Source organism: Syngnathus acus, chromosome 22 (genome assembly GCF_901709675.1).
Source record: "Syngnathus acus chromosome 22, fSynAcu1.2, whole genome shotgun sequence".
NCBI lineage: Eukaryota > Metazoa > Chordata > Actinopteri > Syngnathiformes > Syngnathidae > Syngnathus > Syngnathus acus.
This window is the reverse complement of record NC_051106.1, coordinates 4,249,195-4,268,062: the sequence shown is the minus strand read 5'-3', so window position 1 is coordinate 4,268,062 and position 18,868 is coordinate 4,249,195. Positions and strand designations below refer to the sequence as shown.

General features: G+C 43.1%; 3 protein-coding genes across 4 annotated transcripts in view; 1 reads left to right on the top strand and 2 right to left on the bottom strand.

The window, feature by feature from the left end:
- The window catches only part of LOC119116275 (formin-like), a 32,286-nt gene extending 25,043 nt beyond the window's left edge, over positions 1-7,243 (top strand). For both annotated transcript variants that reach the window (XM_037241548.1, XM_037241552.1), the window contains 4 exons: positions 2,008-2,059; positions 4,398-4,547; positions 6,066-6,147; positions 6,233-7,243. In XM_037241548.1, coding sequence (XP_037097443.1) covers positions 2,008-2,059; positions 4,398-4,547; positions 6,066-6,147; positions 6,233-6,277 — 329 coding nt within the window. In that variant the 3' untranslated portion in view covers positions 6,278-7,243. The remainder of the gene's footprint in view (positions 1-2,007; positions 2,060-4,397; positions 4,548-6,065; positions 6,148-6,232) is intronic.
- Positions 7,244-9,449: 2,206 nt separating this feature from the next.
- On the bottom strand, positions 9,450-12,327 carry LOC119116677 (gremlin-1-like). Its single transcript, XM_037242262.1, has 2 exons — positions 11,390-12,327; positions 9,450-11,159 (listed from the first exon to the last, which is right to left on the bottom strand). The coding sequence occupies exon 2, from the start codon at positions 11,156-11,158 to the stop codon at positions 10,607-10,609; it is 552 nt and encodes a 183-aa protein (XP_037098157.1). The 5' UTR covers position 11,159; positions 11,390-12,327; the 3' UTR covers positions 9,450-10,606.
- A 142-nt stretch (positions 12,328-12,469) lies between these two features.
- Positions 12,470-18,866, bottom strand: LOC119116672 (rho GTPase-activating protein 11A-like). The gene is made up of 11 exons (XM_037242255.1): positions 17,937-18,866; positions 17,308-17,375; positions 16,618-16,714; positions 16,271-16,527; positions 15,965-16,128; positions 15,749-15,880; positions 15,456-15,620; positions 15,240-15,369; positions 15,012-15,120; positions 14,304-14,418; positions 12,470-14,229 (listed from the first exon to the last, which is right to left on the bottom strand). The coding sequence occupies exons 1-11, from the start codon at positions 18,063-18,065 to the stop codon at positions 12,896-12,898; spliced, it is 2,700 nt and encodes an 899-aa protein (XP_037098150.1). The 5' UTR covers positions 18,066-18,866; the 3' UTR covers positions 12,470-12,895.
- Positions 18,867-18,868: the final 2 nt, after the last annotated feature.

Below are 18,868 nucleotides of genomic sequence, written 5' to 3'. Positions count from 1 at the left end.
AGTTTCTCAGCGGGGCCTGCAGGTGAACCCAAACGCCCCGCGCTGTCCCTCTTAAATTTCCCCCGTATGATCTCTGCCTGTTTCGACAGTGGATCCCTCCCAAATCTGGTAATCTGTGCTTTTTACACGCTGTTCATGTTTAACAGCAAGCAATTAAATCACCATTTCACAACAGATACAAATTTAATCAAAGAGCAAAATACGTTGAGCCTTCAGGGCTATTCTTTCCAAATGCTATCCAAAATGTTTTCCATAACATCACTAGCCCAAAGACAAAAGGAAAATAAATCATTGGTGTCATGGCATCGTCTTAAACACGCAGATTTTCTGTGATGTCATCACACATGTTGCTCATAGGAGATCGCTATATGCTGTGATCTTTGGCAGGAATTGCATTTTCTAGTGTTATTAAATTATTATTGAATTGTCATTTAAATTCCCTGTTAAGACGGCAGTTTTAAATTGTGGATGCAATTGAAAAATTCTGCACGTCGTATCCGTTTTTCTATGTTATCATTCACAGCTTTCCTTTCAAATAGAAAAAAAAAATCCGTTGTGGTGTAACTTTAATGATCCTCCTTTTGATTTCCCTTTTTAATGGGAACTCTTTGAAACCTCTGGGGAGATTTGAACGGACATATTCTCACGTTGGCTAATTGAAAACAAGTTCCCGCTTTTAATCGCATCTTTGTTGGCTCTGGGGAGGTGTAAAAGTCTCATCATAGCCCTTAAGCTGTGTTGTCGGTGAGTCATCAAACCAAATCGGTCAACATTTTGATTTACATTTGTGAGGGAGGCAGAGAGACAAAAAAAGGATGCCCCCAAGGTCGTCAGCATCCCTCTACAAATCCTCACCACTCTTTTCTTTGTTATCTGAGCACCAGGTAGCAGTGCTTTAGAAAAGTGTGTCAGGGTTTTAAGGGGCAAATTTATTGTCCCTCTCAGCATGCACGTCTCATAACTTTCTAGTTAGCGACTACTGGTTTCATGTTTACACATAGAAAGAGACACTTCACGCATGCTCTCGCTCGCTCGCTCGCTCTCTCTCTTTCTCTCTCGCCTTCCAGTGCCAACTCCACACAGCCGCGGCACAGGAGTACCTCAGGCGCCAGCCTGACCCCCACTGTGACTAACGCCATTGGTCACGACCCCCCCCTCCCAGTCCTCCCTCCAACCCAGACATGCTCAGCCCCTCCCTTCATTAGGGCTACCTCAGCAGAGTGGCCCGCGTACATGTAAAAAAGGAAAAATGGTCGGTGTGTGAAGCTTACTTTTTCCCAAAAGACCCCCAAACTGGCCTTTGAACAATTTTTGGGAGACTTCCCCCTCTTAAATCTCTAAGGAGGAAAGGTCCCCCCATCATTGTAAAAGGGATGAATCTGGAAAAATGCAATAAATCTGAGATCACAGGCACTCTTTGGCCCTAGATAAATTCTTGCACCTCAGCCTAGCTCACCGCACACATCTGCCTTGCATTTAGACACTTTTACATGGCAAGAGTCCACAGGAGCCTTTGTGTTCAACCCTGATTGAGTCCACACACACACCTCCACTAAGAGAGCGCGACTCTCACACCCTAACGCCCGCCGTCACACTCTCACGCGTCAACACATGGTGGCATGCCCGCTTTTACAATGCATACACTCTTTCTGACCATTGCTCATCTTCCAATGCTGTCACATGACTAATTCTATGATGAGCAATGAACGCGGTGACCTCTTCCGGACTCCACCAGTGTTGCGCGGGGATCATTTTGAAGTGGCTGGCACTTGAAATAGATATGTTGGAAAACGACAGTCAACCAATACAGTTTGATGGTTCATTTAATAATGTTAATTTGTTTAACGGACACTCAAAACGGGTATTTTCTTCCTTTGCTATTATTAGCTAGGTTCAAGGTAAAGTAATAAAAAAATAATAATAATCTGATTTCACTTGACGGCCGAAAGAACCTGCCTCATGAATTTATGAAAGTTTTAAGACAATATTTTTTCTCTCTTTTTACAGCTAAAAAAGAGCATTCTGTGGAAGAGGACTGCTTCAATGGTGCACAGAAAAGGTAGGAAGCTGAATCCAAATTTAGGTTGAGTCTTAAGAGATCCAGAAACATTCCTTTAGAAGAGGTATGCAAAACTGCTTGGTTATTTCGAATGTCATACTATACTAAATTCATGCAGAATTTTTAAGTTCCTCGTTTCCTTTATGTGCATGTGCTAAACTTCTCAAACGTTTAAAAAAAAAAAAGATTGTGATGGATACTGCACATTTCTCAACTCAACTCGCATACCATATTATTTATTTAAGACATTTGCTTCCTCCCTATATTCCTGATTTACTATTGCAAGACCTGCCTATGGTGCCAAGCTCCTGTTGAGGAGAATTGAATATATTTCCCTGCAATAAAAGATGACAGAGAAAGCAGATTTAAGATTCTTTTTGTGTTCTGTTGCACTTTGCCCACTTCAAAACAGACACAAGATCCTTTGGAAATGATTGGCGGCAAAGTTACCAGTTTGAGTTTCCTGACACCATCTCATGAATGAATGAATGACTGACACCACAAGAATAAAGGTGTTGACCTGGAAAGGGATTATTGATCAAAAGGGGCTTTCTGTCCCTTTGCCTGTAATGACATTTTCTTTTAATTTCATCTAAAGAGCAGGACTGGTTGCCTGGTGTTAGGTAACGCGAGCACAAAGTGAGATGTGGACGGCTGGGTGGGGGTTTTCGCTCAGGTTCCCATAGAGCCACCTCATAAAAATGACACGCTGTTGATGAATATGGGCGTCAAGCGGGCTCACTGGGCCCTGGGTGGGCTCCAACATCTGTACTGGATGAGGGATGGTCCCTCAAACGCACAAGAGCAGCAGCAGCAGCGCTAACATTATGACATGGTGTTAAGAAAGCAAATAGACAACCAATCCTTCGGTGCGACCCGATACGTCGGCCTCGCCGGGGGGTTGGAAGTCGAGACGCCGGCAAGTAGCAAGGAAGAGTAGGTTAACCGAAGACCCCTCGTTTTTCTGAAGGTGTGAATGGGACCAGTCTTGGGTTGTCAAATTCACCCTCACATGCAAGAGTTAACTTATCTCCTCTTTTTACTGGGGAAACAAAGGAATGTAGGATCGTCTGGCCAAATAGTTCCCGATTCTCCTGCTTTTGTAATGGCTTTTTTTTTATACAGCTGACAGTGAAGAATGCTGCCTTGCACAGGCAACATCATCATCAGTATAAAAAGCTGTACAGTGTAGCTAGCGCGCTGGCTCGCCAGGTTCTTCTTGATTTTGTTTATATTTTGGAGGTATATATGCACATGTGCGTGCGCGTTTCCATCTGTTTCCAATGAACTTTTGTCTATCTGCTCGTAAGATCCGGAAAGTATAAGGAAAAGGAACTGTTGCTTGATTTGTGCACGCTTTGACACCATGACCCAAGGTCAGCAGAGGACCCGATCGACTCCGGAGCGAGTTGGCGAGATGGAACAGCGTGTCTGTTGGCTTAGTCTAAACACAGCATTGCTTTTGTCTCTTTGGGATGATCTACAGTTCTCTTTTTGGGAGCGTCCCGACAAAATGACGCTAGGCTGGGGTAATGGGAAGCAGGATCAGGCACGAGTCCATTTTCTTCCCCCAGCTGGGAGACATATTGCTGCATTTCACTCACTGTGAACATGCCTTAGATTAGCGTCGCAAAGCCACCTTCCATCCGGAGGTCGGAAACTCTGTCAATGTCCGTGCGGGACACTGGAGCATCTCTTGAATGTCTTTCATGTTTGGGTCAGAGAGGAGATCAGATCTCCTGGCCGTGTGTGCGGCTGGGAATCCCGCCAAGAATTCAGATTTGCTTACAATTGGATTAGACCGAGGGACGACCCTACAACAGCACATTGGATTCTTAAGTGGGTTGCGTGCACTCACGCGTGCTTGTTCACATCTCAAATGGGAAATAGGTTAGTCCGGCGTTCTGCGTATGAGGCTGCAGTAGCCCGTTCTTGGCTATCAGGCGCTCCTGCAGGCTGCGGGGTCAATGTGATAATGGAGCCACCGCTACTGTGGCCCAGCAGGCTGGAACCTCTGTTTCCAGATGCTCAGCCCCCCTCACTCCCAGCTGCCTATCATTTTTCATTGACTTGCGACAACTCATGTTATCCATCTCGCTTCCATGAGGCTCCTCGGAACAAATTAGAAAGTTGCTATAATTTCTTGGTTTTTTGCCTGGTTTTTAATAAGACTTTAATCGTTTGACACACCAAAGAACACCAAACAAGAATTAACAGTAACCACCAAATAAACTGTTTGGTATAGGCGGTGAACATTTTTCCAACTGACTTTTTTTGGGCCAGAAGAATTGTTATGTAATCAAACATTTGCTTTTTTATTTACTGTTTACTCCGACAGTTTCCAGGGAATGGTGAAATACTTTGAGGTGAAACCAAAGTCGGGCGATAAAGAAGTAACCCCAAGTCACGTCTTCATGCTCTGGTACGAGTTCTGCAATGACTTCAAGAACGCTTGGGTACGCCAAAGCAAGAACATCTCCAAGGAGAGGTGAGATGTGCCACTTCTAAGACTTCACAATAAAGTATCAACCGAAGTCAGGGGTGTCAAACTCATTTTTTAGTCATAGCTTCTTTCCGAGGGCCATTATGACTGTCAACCCAAATAAATGTATGAGCACCTCATATTATATACAGTAAAAGCTACAAAACAAACTGACAAATAACTCCTTTTCAAATCAGACGAGTAAAAACTGGTCAAATATTTTAAAAAAAAGATATTATTAAAAGTGAAGACAATTTGCAATTCTAGTAATGACACATGAATTTGATGCACAATTTGTCTTCGCGGGCCACATAAAATGATGTGGCCATATCTGGGCCCCCGGGCCTTGAGTTTGACACCTGTGACCTAAGTGAATAAGCTAACAATGTTTATTATTGTTCTTGGAGTTAATAGTATTGAAAATTGCACTATATTTTACTAAGAGGTTGTTTTGAATTTCTATCCTAATAAGCCATCTGATTTTTGTCACATACGGACAGTTGCTTAACAAGTTGTCGGCGTCACGTAAAATTAGCGCTGATTGTACACGGGTGATGTGTGGACGCTGGGATGTAATTAGAGCAGAGAGGGAGGCCATCAAAGAGGAGGCAAACACAAACCTTGAATTTATGATGTTTCCTCTGACCCGAGGCGTTTTTTTTGGGGGGGCGTTCCACCAACTCTCCTGGCGGCCGAGCGTCTTTACAAGCGAGCGGACAGAGGCCACTGACTGTTAAAAGCCGGGCAATATAGGAGAATTGATAAACACTGTAATGAAGCTGGACAAGCAGCCCAAAGGGCAAAAGCGCAGCACGTGCAGAGAAGACAGCGGGAGCGCAACTGTCGCTTTTTATGTTGTTTTTCTAAGTTTGTTTGTGGTGCACAAATCCATTTCTGAGGTGACGGAGTAGCCGACCACAGATCTATCCATGTGCTGGAGTTTAATTATGGAGCTCTGGTTTACGAAGGTATCGAGTCGCACATTACTCAACAGCTGATTGTGCTTACGTACAATTAACTTTATTTTAAATACTTTTGGCGCGCTCATAAAAGCCAAGTGTTTTTTAAAGGCTGCCTCATTATCTCATCAAGCAAGCAGTCTTTTGGGCTTTCGCTGGACGCAAGCTGGAGATGAGTTTTTCAACATCCAATGCAAGTGAAATAAGTTCACAAGGACAGTCACCTTTATACGCTTGTTTTTTTGTTTTATTTTTTTTCTACCATATTTTTACAGTTAATTTCCCTTTATACTTAATTAACAGAGAGCTGTGGTGCTAGTGTTGCCCTGATCAGATCATAAAAAATAATCAAAATAATCCTGATGTATGATTTTTAATATCAGTATTTCATGAGAGACATTAAGAGATGAATCAAAATAGTTGAACCAAACTGTGAGTTTATTTCATGTTTGTGTTGTCTTTGTCTGATATTTACATTTATGGATGCTATTAAAAGTACGGAAACTATGCACACAACAAAAAGATGGCACGTACACTGTAAATGACAATAATTGTTTTCATCAAGGTTGAAGGAAGCTCAAGAAAAAATCCAGAAGATCACAGATGAGAAGAGAGTAGAAACCAAGAAGATCAACGCCAACAGTCTGGTGAGGCTTCCGTTCTTTTCTTCTGTGTTCTCACAACTCGAGTATATATTTGTGTTCTAAGAGTGTGTGTGTCTGCGCTTCACAGAAAGAGAGGCTGCGGCAAAAGGAGTCAAGTGTGTCATCCACTTGAACGACCTGAACCCGAACAGCGCCGCCCCCCACCACCACCGCCCCCCACCACCACCCCTTTGTGTACAGACAGAATCTGTTGCATGGCTGACACAAGCCCAAATGATGAGAATCCTAAAGGCCAAAGGTGGATCTCATTCATCCAGCATGGTGTGACCTCTTAGTGGCCAGGTCTCAATGGGTCACCTCTTGGTTCTGCTGACACATCCATCAAGTTCCTCCTGGAGAATGGCTTTGGTTCCTCATCTGTGCTGACAATCACTTAAAGCTTGCTTGTACTGCTGCCGTTTGGAATGATGCCTAACACTTTCCTGTGTCCTTTGCTATTGAATGTGCATTCAAAGCTGCTAATCCCTCACTTGCACATCATGTGACACTTTTAAGCACTTGCAATAACTAAGTTGCCCCACCAGCCTAGTATAGTTACAATGCCTATTTTAATGTATGAGCTTGTAAATGTCTGAAGTTTTTGATGATGTTGCTGTGTCAAAAACGTACCCACACTCCTCAATGGAGAAAAGTTTATTTGTATATAAGAATGTTTTTATTTTCATGTACTGAGACATCAACTATTGGAGGGTGTAGTTTTTTTTTAATGTAGGATTTAATCGAGAGAAGCTGAACGAGAGTATATTTTTGCATGAACGTCGCCTGTAAAGCGGGAGCATTTTTGGATTGCTTTGACAATGCAGGGTTTGGAATATTTCAGCCCAAAGCTATGATCATCATAATACCTCAGAGAGACCTTGATTAATTATCAAAGTGCATATAAAGATGCATGTCTGGTGATATTTTTACCCTGTGCCATTTATTTTGTATGAAAATCTAAATATTGTAAAACTGGAATAACACAAGAAGGCGAGTTGTTTGTTGAGTCTTCTACTGTATGTATAACGGTGCAACTCTGTAATTTTATGGAATTGTTTTAAATTTCAAAAATAAATTCCTGGAGGCTGACGCAACAGAAGCACTGTTTTCATTCACTACTGCCAATACGTTGCTTTTAAAAAGCTGCCAAGAACATGATTATTAATCTAAGAAACATGTGATGAAGAATTCAGCTGTTTAATAACGGAGTAAGAATGAGCTCACCTAATCTGGTTTCATTCTTTTTAAGACATGAACATTTCCTGGAAGGTTCTTAAAATAAGTGATTAGTGTTGTAAACATGTGGAACTTGTTAGGCTATTGGAAGGTGCTTTAAGACAGCTTTGTTTTTAGGAATGTGGAGCTATCAAAATGGAAATTGTTACTTGATTTGCTGTGCCGTGAATATATTTGCTCGACATCTTTGTTTTACTACTTTACATCATAGGAAGTTATTTTTAACACACCGAATGCACTAAATTATGACCTGTAGGAAAATGTACCTTTCCAAAGATTGTAGTGCTATTGAAGAATTAATATTTTTAATATTATAGTTCAGGGGTGGCGCACTCCAGTCCTCGTGGGCCGCATTCCAACATATTTTCCAAGATTCCCTCGTTAAGTGCACCTGTGTGAAAAGTTGGGCTCCTGCAGAACGTGAAAATGCCCTCAACTTTTCACTCAGGTGTGTTTAACGAGGTAACTTGGAAAACATATTGGAACGCGGCCCCGAGGACTAGAGCTTGACACCTCTGACCTTTGACCATGATACTTCCCTAATAAAGTGGCCTGTTATTAGGTACGCTTGAAAATGGCGGTGTACCTAATGGAGTGTCCGTGTGATTCCCTCGTTAAGTGCACCTGCGTGAAAAGTTTTAGCTCCTACAGAACGTGAAAGGAGCTAAAACTTTTCACGCAGGTGCGCTTAACGAGGGTCACTTGGAAAACATATTGGAACGCGGCCCCGAGGACTAGAGCTTGACACCTCTGACCTTTGACCATGATATTTCCCTAATAAAGTGGCTTGTTATTAGGTACACTTGAAAATGGCGGTGTACCTAATGGAGTGTCCGTGTGATTCCCTCGTTAAGTGCACCTGCGTGAAAAGTTTTAGCTCCTACAGAACGTGAAAGGAGCTAAAACTTTTCACGCAGGTGCGCTTAACGAGGGTCACTTGGAAAACATATTGGAACGCGGCCCGAGGACTAGAGCTTGACACCTCTGACCTTTGACCATGATATTTCCCTAATAAAGTGGCCTGTTATTAGGTACGCTTGAAAATGGCGGTGTACCTAATGGAGTGTCCGTGTGATTCCCTCGTTAAGTGCACCTGCGTGAAAAGTTTTAGCTCCTACAGAACGTGAAAGGAGCTAAAACTTTTCACGCAGGTGCGCTTAACGAGGGTCACTTGGAAAACATATTGGAACGCGGCCCGAGGACTAGAGCTTGACACCTCTGACCTTTGACCATGATATTTCCCTAATAAAGTGGCCTGTTATTAGGTACGCTTGAAAATGGCGGTGTACCTAATGGAGTGTCCGTGTGATTCCCTCGTTAAGTGCACCTGCGTGAAAAGTTTTAGCTCCTACAGAACGTGAAAGGAGCTAAAACTTTTCACGCAGGTGCGCTTAACGAGGGTCACTTGGAAAACATATTGGAACGCGGCCCCGAGGACTAGAGCTTGACACCTCTGACCTTTGACCATGATATTTCCCTAATAAAGTGGCCTGTTATTAGGTACACTTGAAAATGGCGGTGTACCTAATGGAGTGTCCGTGTGATTCCCTCGTTAAGTGCACCTGCGTGAAAAGTTTTAGCTCCTACAGAACGTGAAAGGAGCTAAAACTTTTCACGCAGGTGCGCTTAACGAGGGTCACTTGGAAAACATATTGGAACGCGGCCCGAGGACTAGAGCTTGACACCTCTGACCTTTGACCATGATATTTCCCTAATAAAGTGGCCTGTTATTAGGTACACTTGGAAATGGCGGTGTACCTAATGGAGTGTCCGTGTGAGTCCCTCGTTAGTGCACCTGTGTGAAAAGTTGGGCTCCTGCAGAACATGAAAATGCCCTCAACTTTTCACTCAGGTGTGTTTAACGAGGGTAACTTGGAAAACATATTGGAACGCGGCCCCCGAGGATTGGAGTTCGACACCCATGTTATAGTTGGTTCAATCATTTCATGGTGTTCATTTTTAAAAAGGTAATTATAAAATTACAATTGATTCTTACTATTCAATTGCCCTAAATGTTTTTAAAAGGGCTATTGACAATTTAATGTGTAACTAAAATAATGTGCACCATATTCCAGAATCCATTTATTTTCCATTTTTTATGGATATCTTATTGAGTACACGAAACATCCTTTACATGAAACATCCACATTATTTTATCTTCATGGGTTACAAACCACCACTGTACATTGATACGTCTTATTAGGCAACCAAAACTCAACATTTTCACATTAAGGTTAACTTAAAATGAGTCTTAAAATATCAAAGCTAAAAAAACACACACAAAAACAAAATCACATTTTCCATTTACAAATGTTGCTGTTCATTCTCCCAATTCCACACAGTGGAAAAATTAAAAATGAATTTAATGTCCTAGTGATTTCTTAAATAAGCCAAGGTGAGGAAGGCGTGCATAAAACGTGCGCATACCGTGCAACGAAGTGCCTGCATTCCAGACGTCTTAAACTTTGAAAGTAAAAATATCCTCTCCACTTAACATTATATGTCCAGTAGTGTTGTGCGAAAGCATGGGGAAGATTGGATGTAACTTTATCCAAACAGGAGATAAAAGCATGACTTCTTATACCTTCCCCTCTTCCCTCTCAACTGCCTTAAGGGCTAAAAATAGACTTTACCTCTCATTCAAAAAAAGCACACACATTAAGACTTTTTACACTCAACAAAAGAATCATGCTTTCCAAAAAATTAAAACCTCTTGCACTCACCCCCAAAAACTCACCTACCCCAAAAACTTGTCACACTTGTCCAAAAACGCATTCAACCCAAACACTCTAAAACTCACACAAAAATTCAAATTCACCGGAAAATCTCTTACTCTCACAAAAACAAACTCAAACTCCTAACACAAAAAATAAAAAAAACTCTCTTGCAAGTGGCCAAAAAACCCTCACACATAAGCTCTCACACTCAGAAAAAACTCACATTAATTGAAAAAAAAAAAACCATCCAAGAATCTTACTCATCATAAACACCTCTCACATGAAAAAAAATTTCACTCATCAAAAGCCTCTTATACTTCTGAAAAAAAAAAAACCCTCATACATTTAATAAGCGCTCACACTCACCCAAAATGAACCCTCACACTCACACCTCGCACTCATGGTTACTTGAGAGTTTTGGGGTGAGTGGGGAGAGGTAAATGTTATTTTGGGCCGATACTGCACCTCATTAAGCAACAGTCGTGAATTATCGTGATGATCGTAGGCTACTAGTCCAGGTCAATGGAGATACAGCGGCACTGTTTAACGCGCTGGATGCGTTTCTTCTTGGTTGGTGGCTGTAGGTCCGGACAATTCAAAGTAAAAGTCATGGTGGTGAAGCGTTTGGGTTTGCAGAAAGAGCACGATTGGAAGGCGCCCTCCTCCCTGCGGATGTGTCTGGGGATGTAGAAGGAGTTGCACTGTCCGTAGCAGAAGCGGTTGATGATGGTGCGGCTGACGCACCCTTCCTCGTGGATGGTCTGCTTGAGGGGCTGGGTCTTGCACCAGTCCCGTTTCAAATACTGCCGCTCGGTCACGTGTAAAGCCTCCTGGCTGGACTCCAGAACCTCATCGGCCGGGGAGGACGAGCCGTGCCGCTGGCGGGACCCGGAGCCTGGCTGCGGGGGAGGACGAGGGTGCCGCTCCGACTCGTTCGGGCTGTTTTTGTCAGGAGGAGGAATGGCGCCTTGGGAGCCTCGGTTTCTTTTGGACTCTGCCGGAGAGGACAGCAAGCCGAGGAGGAACAGCACGCTGCAGATGATGTGCGTCGACTTGGCCATCCTAAGGAAGAGACGAAGAAACAACCACACGTTGATTGGCGTCTGGACAGATTTACGCACAAGTGCCAAAAGCTTTTACGCAGCGTAAAGACGTTCTTTATGGCTTTGGTGGGGGGGGGAAATGGGAGCGACAATTACATTAAGAGCAAACTGGGGAAAAATCTAGTCTGGTAACGGCAAATAATGAAGTCAGCAGTATCAGAATATATTATGAGTAAATAATTAACCGACCTGCAATCTTCAATACGATGATGTCTGGATCCTGTCAGTCCTCAGCAACACCTTCCGTGGGCAGGCACCCACTATCAATGTCGACTGTACACTGTGGGGACCGTGGCAAGGTGGGAGACTAAGTCCTCCATAGACTTGAGGCGGGGGGGGTGGGGGGCACGGGGTTTAATAGAAATTGCTCCAGCGCCGCACTGTCTCCCCTTTAAATGTCTGCCAGCAGAAATTCGAACACTTCCCTCGACATTATTGGCTAAAAACGATATGGAGAAAGTCTAAAGTTATCCGCCCCTCTAAACACTTGAATGCATCACATTGACCAAAGAGGGCAGGACAACTAAATGCATCACAAGGACCGAGGGGCCAAGGAGGAGAGGACACAAACGCATCACAGTGAATAAGGAAAGCAGAAGAATCTACATCACAAGGCCGCAGGCATGAGGGACACTTGAAGGACCAAGGAGGCCATGCGGAACAGGGAACAAACTTGGCAGGACACTTGAGCGCATCATAGGAAACATCACAAGCACCAAGAGGGACACTTGCTTCTCATTAAACCACGTCGTGCTCAAGATGAAGTCAAAAATCTTATTTCAGGGTCACCAACGTGGTGCACACAGGTAGCCCCCAAGGAACACGAGCGGCCCTTACTATGGGACAAGGATGATTTTCTAGGAATGTTGTACAAGTGGTTATTTAAATTGTAAAGATATAGTAGAGTTCTAGAAATAGTATTAATTTTGTTACTATAATATATAACCTTTTATATTACGGGTTATGTACAGCAGTGCGCATTTCTTAGAATTAATATTAAATTCATCAACGTTTGTACAGTTGTGTGTAGGCAAAATAATGTAGTTTGTAACTAATCTAAGAACATAATTTTGCAGCATACTGTTCTAATTCATGAACATGTTTCATTTTGTTTTTTAACATCATGAAAGTAGCTATAGAGGGCATAAAACATGAAAATAAAGTCTAATTTGTTTTGCAGAGAATGCAGTACTGGATAGTACAATAAACTCAGACATGGGTATGCACTGCCCTCTAGTGGCTGTATTGTGCAACGAGATGACCACTGACTTTTTAATGTACTCCTTCAGTTTATTGTTGTCATGGTTGCTAAATCTTCTGATTCCACAAATACTATCTGGCTGTATTTATAATAATAAAAAAAAAAACACCACTGGCTCTGGTCAATTGGAAGACAACAAGAAGTACAAAAGGACCAAAAGAAACACATAAGCAACTGTAAACAGTAACAGCCATAGAATGCATGCATAAAAGTAAAGATAGCTTTCAATTCCCTGTCATTCCACCGATTAAAAAAACAAAGTAAGAAAAAAATCACCAATCTAAAACCTACTGGTAATGTAAAGCAAAGGCACATTTTTTGAGAAGGCCACATGACAAGAAGACAAGCAGCACCTATTTTCTCCACAAATAAATTAAATCCCACAATCAATAGGGCTCAACTCAACTGTAATTTATAAGGCAAAAGAAGCATAGCTACAAATCAACAGGCTTGGTAGCTGGCAGCAGTTGTGGTTGGTTAAGAGGGTTTCTGGGTGAACCTCGGTAATGTTGCACCTCATTTTCTGCTAGCTTCTGCAAAACAACCTTCTGCGCTGCTGCTGCCTCCCAGTTGGGTGGATCCACATTGGCCTTGCTTTGGACCTTGTTGGTCATGTCGCCAAGAGCACAAATCTTGCTTTTAGCAGCCAATGTGCTTGTCTTTTTGGGTGGAACAGGGGGTGGTTTCTTAGGAACAGGTTGAAATTTGGATGGCTGAAGCTGCGGGGACAGGCCACTCTCCAAGCTCAGCGCTTTCACAGCTTGGATACCTCGAGCGTCAGTCATGTCCACCTTTCGAGCAGGTCTCCTGCTCTCTCCGAGGAGAGAGTTGATCCTGCGGACCGCCTGACGCACGGGGGTGCGCTGGAACTTCAATGGTGACCTGATATGCTTGGCATTGGCACCCCTGGGAGACTTTATGGTGAGTTTGTTGAAATGTTGAATGTGGTCTGCGACACGTGAATGGCGGCACTCCGGATCAGGTTGCAGTTGATTTTTGGGGATGCCAGCTTCTGGGGAAGACACATCCTCACAACGCACTGTAGTGTGGCCTCGCTCATCTGCCAGCTCAAGGCGTGGCACGTAGGGGGTGGACCGAAGTCCCGGCGAGACACTCAGCATGAAGTGTGCTGGACTCTGCATGTCCAGAGCTTCTATCAGCCTGCTGCAACGGAGCAGCTCGGATGAATCATCACTTGCATTCATCGCTGAGCTGGTGTGGTCAACAAATGAACCCCGAGCAGCTGGACTACACCTCCCGGCAGAATCTAAAACTATACTATCAATATGCAAAGGTGATAAAGCTGCGATGTCAAAGGTAACATTTAGCTGATGACTTGGCAACTTAGACATGCATGTGTCCTCAGTTAGACGCAAAACTGTGGGAGTCTGACTGACACTGTCTGACGGCTTTGTTTTCGACTCCTGTTTCAAAGGTCCCGATTCTGCGAGGGAAGTGTCCACCTTAAGCGGGGACGCTACACTTTGGATCGAGGCTTTGGAAACGGAGGACTCACTTTCCAGGCTCTCTGAACTGCAACACAGCTTTTTGGACAGGTTACAGCCAGTCAGAGGTTTGGACACAACAATGGCGGGTTCGGACGCAAACTGGCTCTTTAGACGGACAACCGTGGGCGTATCAGGGAAGGACACTTCGCTTAAGAGCTGTGCTTCTCCAGGGGCTTCACCGCTCCATGAGGTGCAGTGGGCACTGGGGTCACACTGGGGGGTCAGCAAGTTGTCCTCAGACTTGCTTATAAACTTTGAACCTGTCAGAGTGGGACAGTGGCAGAAATTAGTCAAGCAAAAGGTCAGAGGATTAAAAGCGTCTTCGGGTACTTACTGTTGGATTTTGTATTTGTGGGATGAAGCGATGCCTTGAATGTAGTCTCTTTGGTGAAACAAAAACTGGTGGTGCTCTCCTGGGTGGCAAGTCGCCAACCTATGGACTGAGATCCCTTCACCAGCATCCAGCATGGAATGAGAAATGAAAGATGGAACAGATGTCAGAGGACTTGTAGGATTAGTAATCAAGAGTTAAATGAACCCACAGATGTGACCCCGACATTCGTTGTTAATTGGATGACATTTGGGGTTAGGTCTTCAGAGGATGAGAGAAATCACTCAGAAGAAATGAGATATTGCCTTTGGTGGTCAGCAATTTTTATTAAGGCAAGAACTAGTTACATTCAGTTAATCGTTGACCACTCATCCAAAGTATCAAAATGATTGCACTGCAAATACAAGATGTATCTTTACATGTTTAGTGTTATAGTGTTGTGCTTAGCGTAGTAATGATTAAGAAGTGGGCATCAAAATGATATTTTAGCTTCGTACCATAGCCCACCCCAAATTTAAAAGTCTGGGAACGACCAGAAGAAAAATTGTACATGCATTTTTCAAGTTGCAAATTATTACTGGTAAATGTGAACTAAGTTGCCACAAATGTGCAAAGGTTGAGCAAGCAGAACGATTTGAAAAATTATTTCTTGCAGAAGATTAGATGACACCATTGTTCGTTGACTTCCTTCAATCAGTCAAGCGCACTTACGGCGTCTTTGTGGCTCCTCCCCAAGCTGAACCGTTGGCGCAGAGACTTGCGCTGTGCTTCTTTTTTGTCCACTTTCGGAGAAAAGCAGCCAGCTTTTCCAGATTCAACTCTTGATTGGGATATAAAGAAATACAATGAGCAATGTAAGATACTGTAAGCCCAAAACTATTTTTTTTTCTGGTGTTGATTGGCTCAGCAGCTAGAGTGTTACATCGTTGGAGTGGTTACCTGCTGACTACATGTCTGCCGCTCAGTCGTCTGCTCTTTCTCCTTGCTGAGGTGGCCGGTTGCCTTTGACACTTCCCAGCAGAGGCCAAAGTACTTTGGGATGAATCCAGCACTCCTGACGCACTGGAAGCTTCACATAGAATAGAAGGAGCGCCCTTGAAACAAACCACACAGAAGAAATTCTTTCTTTGGCTTTTAAAGAGCAATTCAAAATACCTGATCCAGGGGTGGATGTGCCGCTGAACAGGGAACTGGGAAGCAATTCCATCCCAAGATTTTTCATGACAGATCTACGTTTCTTGTTTGAGAATCCAAAAGAATCCAAAGGCAGTTTTCGCTTGGAGGATGGCGTCCCAATCACAGGAGTGGCAGAAGAAAATACTAAAATAAAAAAACACAACAATAAAGCTCATCAACAGACTACACGAGTTGTCCAATGGCTGTTTTATCAAATGTGGCTAATTATTATGGCCATCCCAACATTAGTAATTCCCAGGCAATCATTTTACCTCCAAGACTCTGTCTGTGTCTCCGCTTCAAGTTTTGGTCTAGTTCCTGAAGTTCAGTGAACATAGGGGACAGAATTTGCTCACAGTGCACAATCTCTGAAACCTTCTCTTCAAGGAATTGTGGCAGCACACCTGAAACACAGACGAAAGCAACAGTTTGAGTGTTAAACCGGGTCGAAGGCGAGATGAGGAAAAAGCTCATGAGTGTATTCATACCAAGATTGTGGGCATGCTCTATGAAGCAGTGAACAACAGCCATCTGCAACTTGATGCGCTTTTCTGTGTTGGCGTTCATCTTCTCCATACCTTCGCCGCAGTGGAGGAGATTGGGAGCCAAGATGACAGACAAGTTAGCACTGTCCATCTTATTCTCGGCACTCCTGGAATCAAACAGAGTCAGCAGGGATTAATACAATTTGAAGCAAAATGGAGTCCACAACACATCCGTGAAAATACCCTGCATGCGTTCAACCGGACCTTATGCCCAACAACTGTAATCTGCTACAAAGAAAATGCAAACACCTCTTGGAAACATTTTGAAGGAAGTCAAAGAAGTGGCCCAAAACACTGAGGCTCCTGTCAGGCAGGACACAAGACAGCAGCATGGTGGCGGAGATTTGGTCCTCTTTGGCGGGGAGCTGCTGGGCCTTGAGGAAGGCCTCCTGCAGCTCATTGGGTAGCACGGGCTCTGGCAGCTCTCTGAAGAACTGCTTGACCAGTGCAGCCACATCGCAGGGAAGCGCGGTAGACAGACACTCCTCACCCGAATCCACTTTGGTCTGGGAACATATAACAAAACCCTGTTGTCTCAAAGCCCTTTCGAGGGGTCAAGGTCACACAGTGAGAGTGCAAAGTCACCAACCACTCACCCGTAAGGCTTTCAGGCGAACAACAGAGCCCGATTTTCTGAACAGGCCCTCAGTGTCGGCATGCGCCTCCAACTTCATGCATGCATCCACCAGAAAGCTAGGAGAGTGAAGATGCACTGTGCATGAATGCAACTGTAGCATTTAACTTGACAAGTTGCCAGTATTAATGACAGCATACAAAATTAAACAATCCGGTTCAGCCTGGGTTCAAAATTTCCAAAACACTTGACCTACATTGACCTACTATGATGTACGTAGTTAGCAGCCCTTCCAGCATCCGAGCCAACAATAAAAGTACAGCTAAGAATTTTTTATTGTTACTGACAGTCCATTGTCATTGCCGTGTCAGGTGTGAGCTAGCATGTACAAAGTATTTGTGTTGCTTTGTCTCCCTCTGCTGGCAGTTTGTATGTGTTCATATGTCATATAACATTTTAATTTCTGATCTATGTTTGTCATTACAGACTTATATTCTTTGGCATCACCGGGACGCTCCTGTGGTGTGATCACTAAAACACTTTACAAAGCCAAAGAAAAGTAAAACACTCCTGCACAGGTAATCTTTTATATGTTCACCAAGTTGAAATCTCAGAAATCATCATCTGTTTGACTCATAAGGAAGTTAACTTCAAAGTGTGGCATACAACTTTGGAGATTCCACTGTACGTGTGAATGAGGAAAGGAACTTACCGTGGCACACGCCCACGTGTCATGTCATAATATGGTAAGCTCTCCAGTGGTAGTCTAAAGACCTTTGTCTGGTTTCAACAAAAAGAAAATAGATCAGAATCAGACAAGACCTGAAATATTATCCACGGCATTGCATTTATTATTATTATAATCATCATCATCAATTATTATCATTATTAATGAGGTTACATTCTGGTATGATGTGGTTCTAATGTATTTTGGGAGATTTTGATTTTATCTTCATCTTCTTGTCCAGGTGCCCAACAATGAACAATGCAGTCTTTCCACATGTTTCTTTGTAGCTCACCCAAATGCGGAAGTAAATGGCCATTTGAAACAGCTTCAAGTCTTGTGATCACAAATCGTGTGACTCCTATTACCCAATTTAAAATGAACGAAGCTTGGCTTAGAATCTCTCCACGATTTTTATTATACTGTTGTATTCTGCTAAAATGTATTGCCTGAACACCTACCATTGCAGGTTTATTGACGAGAAATCATGAACATGTATTTAATTTAACAGTTACACTAGCAAGTAGCTGCACATGGGCTTACAGGACAAAGTTTGAGTAACATTAGACAAAAATAAATCACAAATTAGAATGTAAACATCATCTTTGATAACTCACAGTGTTTGTGGTTGTTGACTTCGAACTGGCTGCTTTGTTTTTGTTCCAGTTCTTTGTCTTGATTCCGTACGCTGTGCGGAGATGTTGCACAGCCACTAGCCGAACCACATTTCTCTCCACGTTCATCATTTCAGCTTCCTATCCTGCTAAACTACACGCTAAAATCAATGTTCACCTTCTTCCAACAAAAGCGGGGATACTCCTTTGCGCGCTTGTCTTTTCACACAAACTGTCGCTTAGTCATTATTACTTGTACTTAAGTAACATTAAAAAAAAAAAAGCACACGAAGGACATCAATAGAAATTAATACTGACACGATTTCTTATACCCAAAAAATCCTCTTTTTTTTAACAAGTCGACGGACTTAACATGAAGAGACTCGGTGGTTGGCGCAATCAAAAAAAATCTTCAATATTATTATCCCAAACCTTTTCCAGACCTCCGCAGCAGCGACGACTTTGCATTGTACCTATTTCATTAACTAGCTTGCCGATTAGTCGGAATCATTGCTTCCATTATTTTCTCAATTTCGGTGGAAATAAAACAGCGTCCCGACTGTTTCTGCAGTGTATTCAAACTCCAGCGCTGTCTTCTTTCTGAGCTCTGATTGGCTGGAAAAGGTTTGAATGCCATTTAAAGGGTGCGCTTGATCATTTGTCAAAGGCAGCCTACCTGGGTGGAACGATATTTTTAGCACCCCTTCACCGACGGTGGTCCTCAAGTTCATTTCACAGTAACTTTATTGTGACGTCAAAAACAATGTTAAATTTAATAGTACCGTCGTTGATACTAACTTAGCACTTTTGACAGCACTATTTTTATTTTATGCAATGTAATATGTTCACTTGCGTTGCTTCCATTGTCCAGTTGATGGCGGCATTGCATTCTTAGGCTAGTGTGTCAACCACTTATAAAAGGAAAGGAAGCCGCA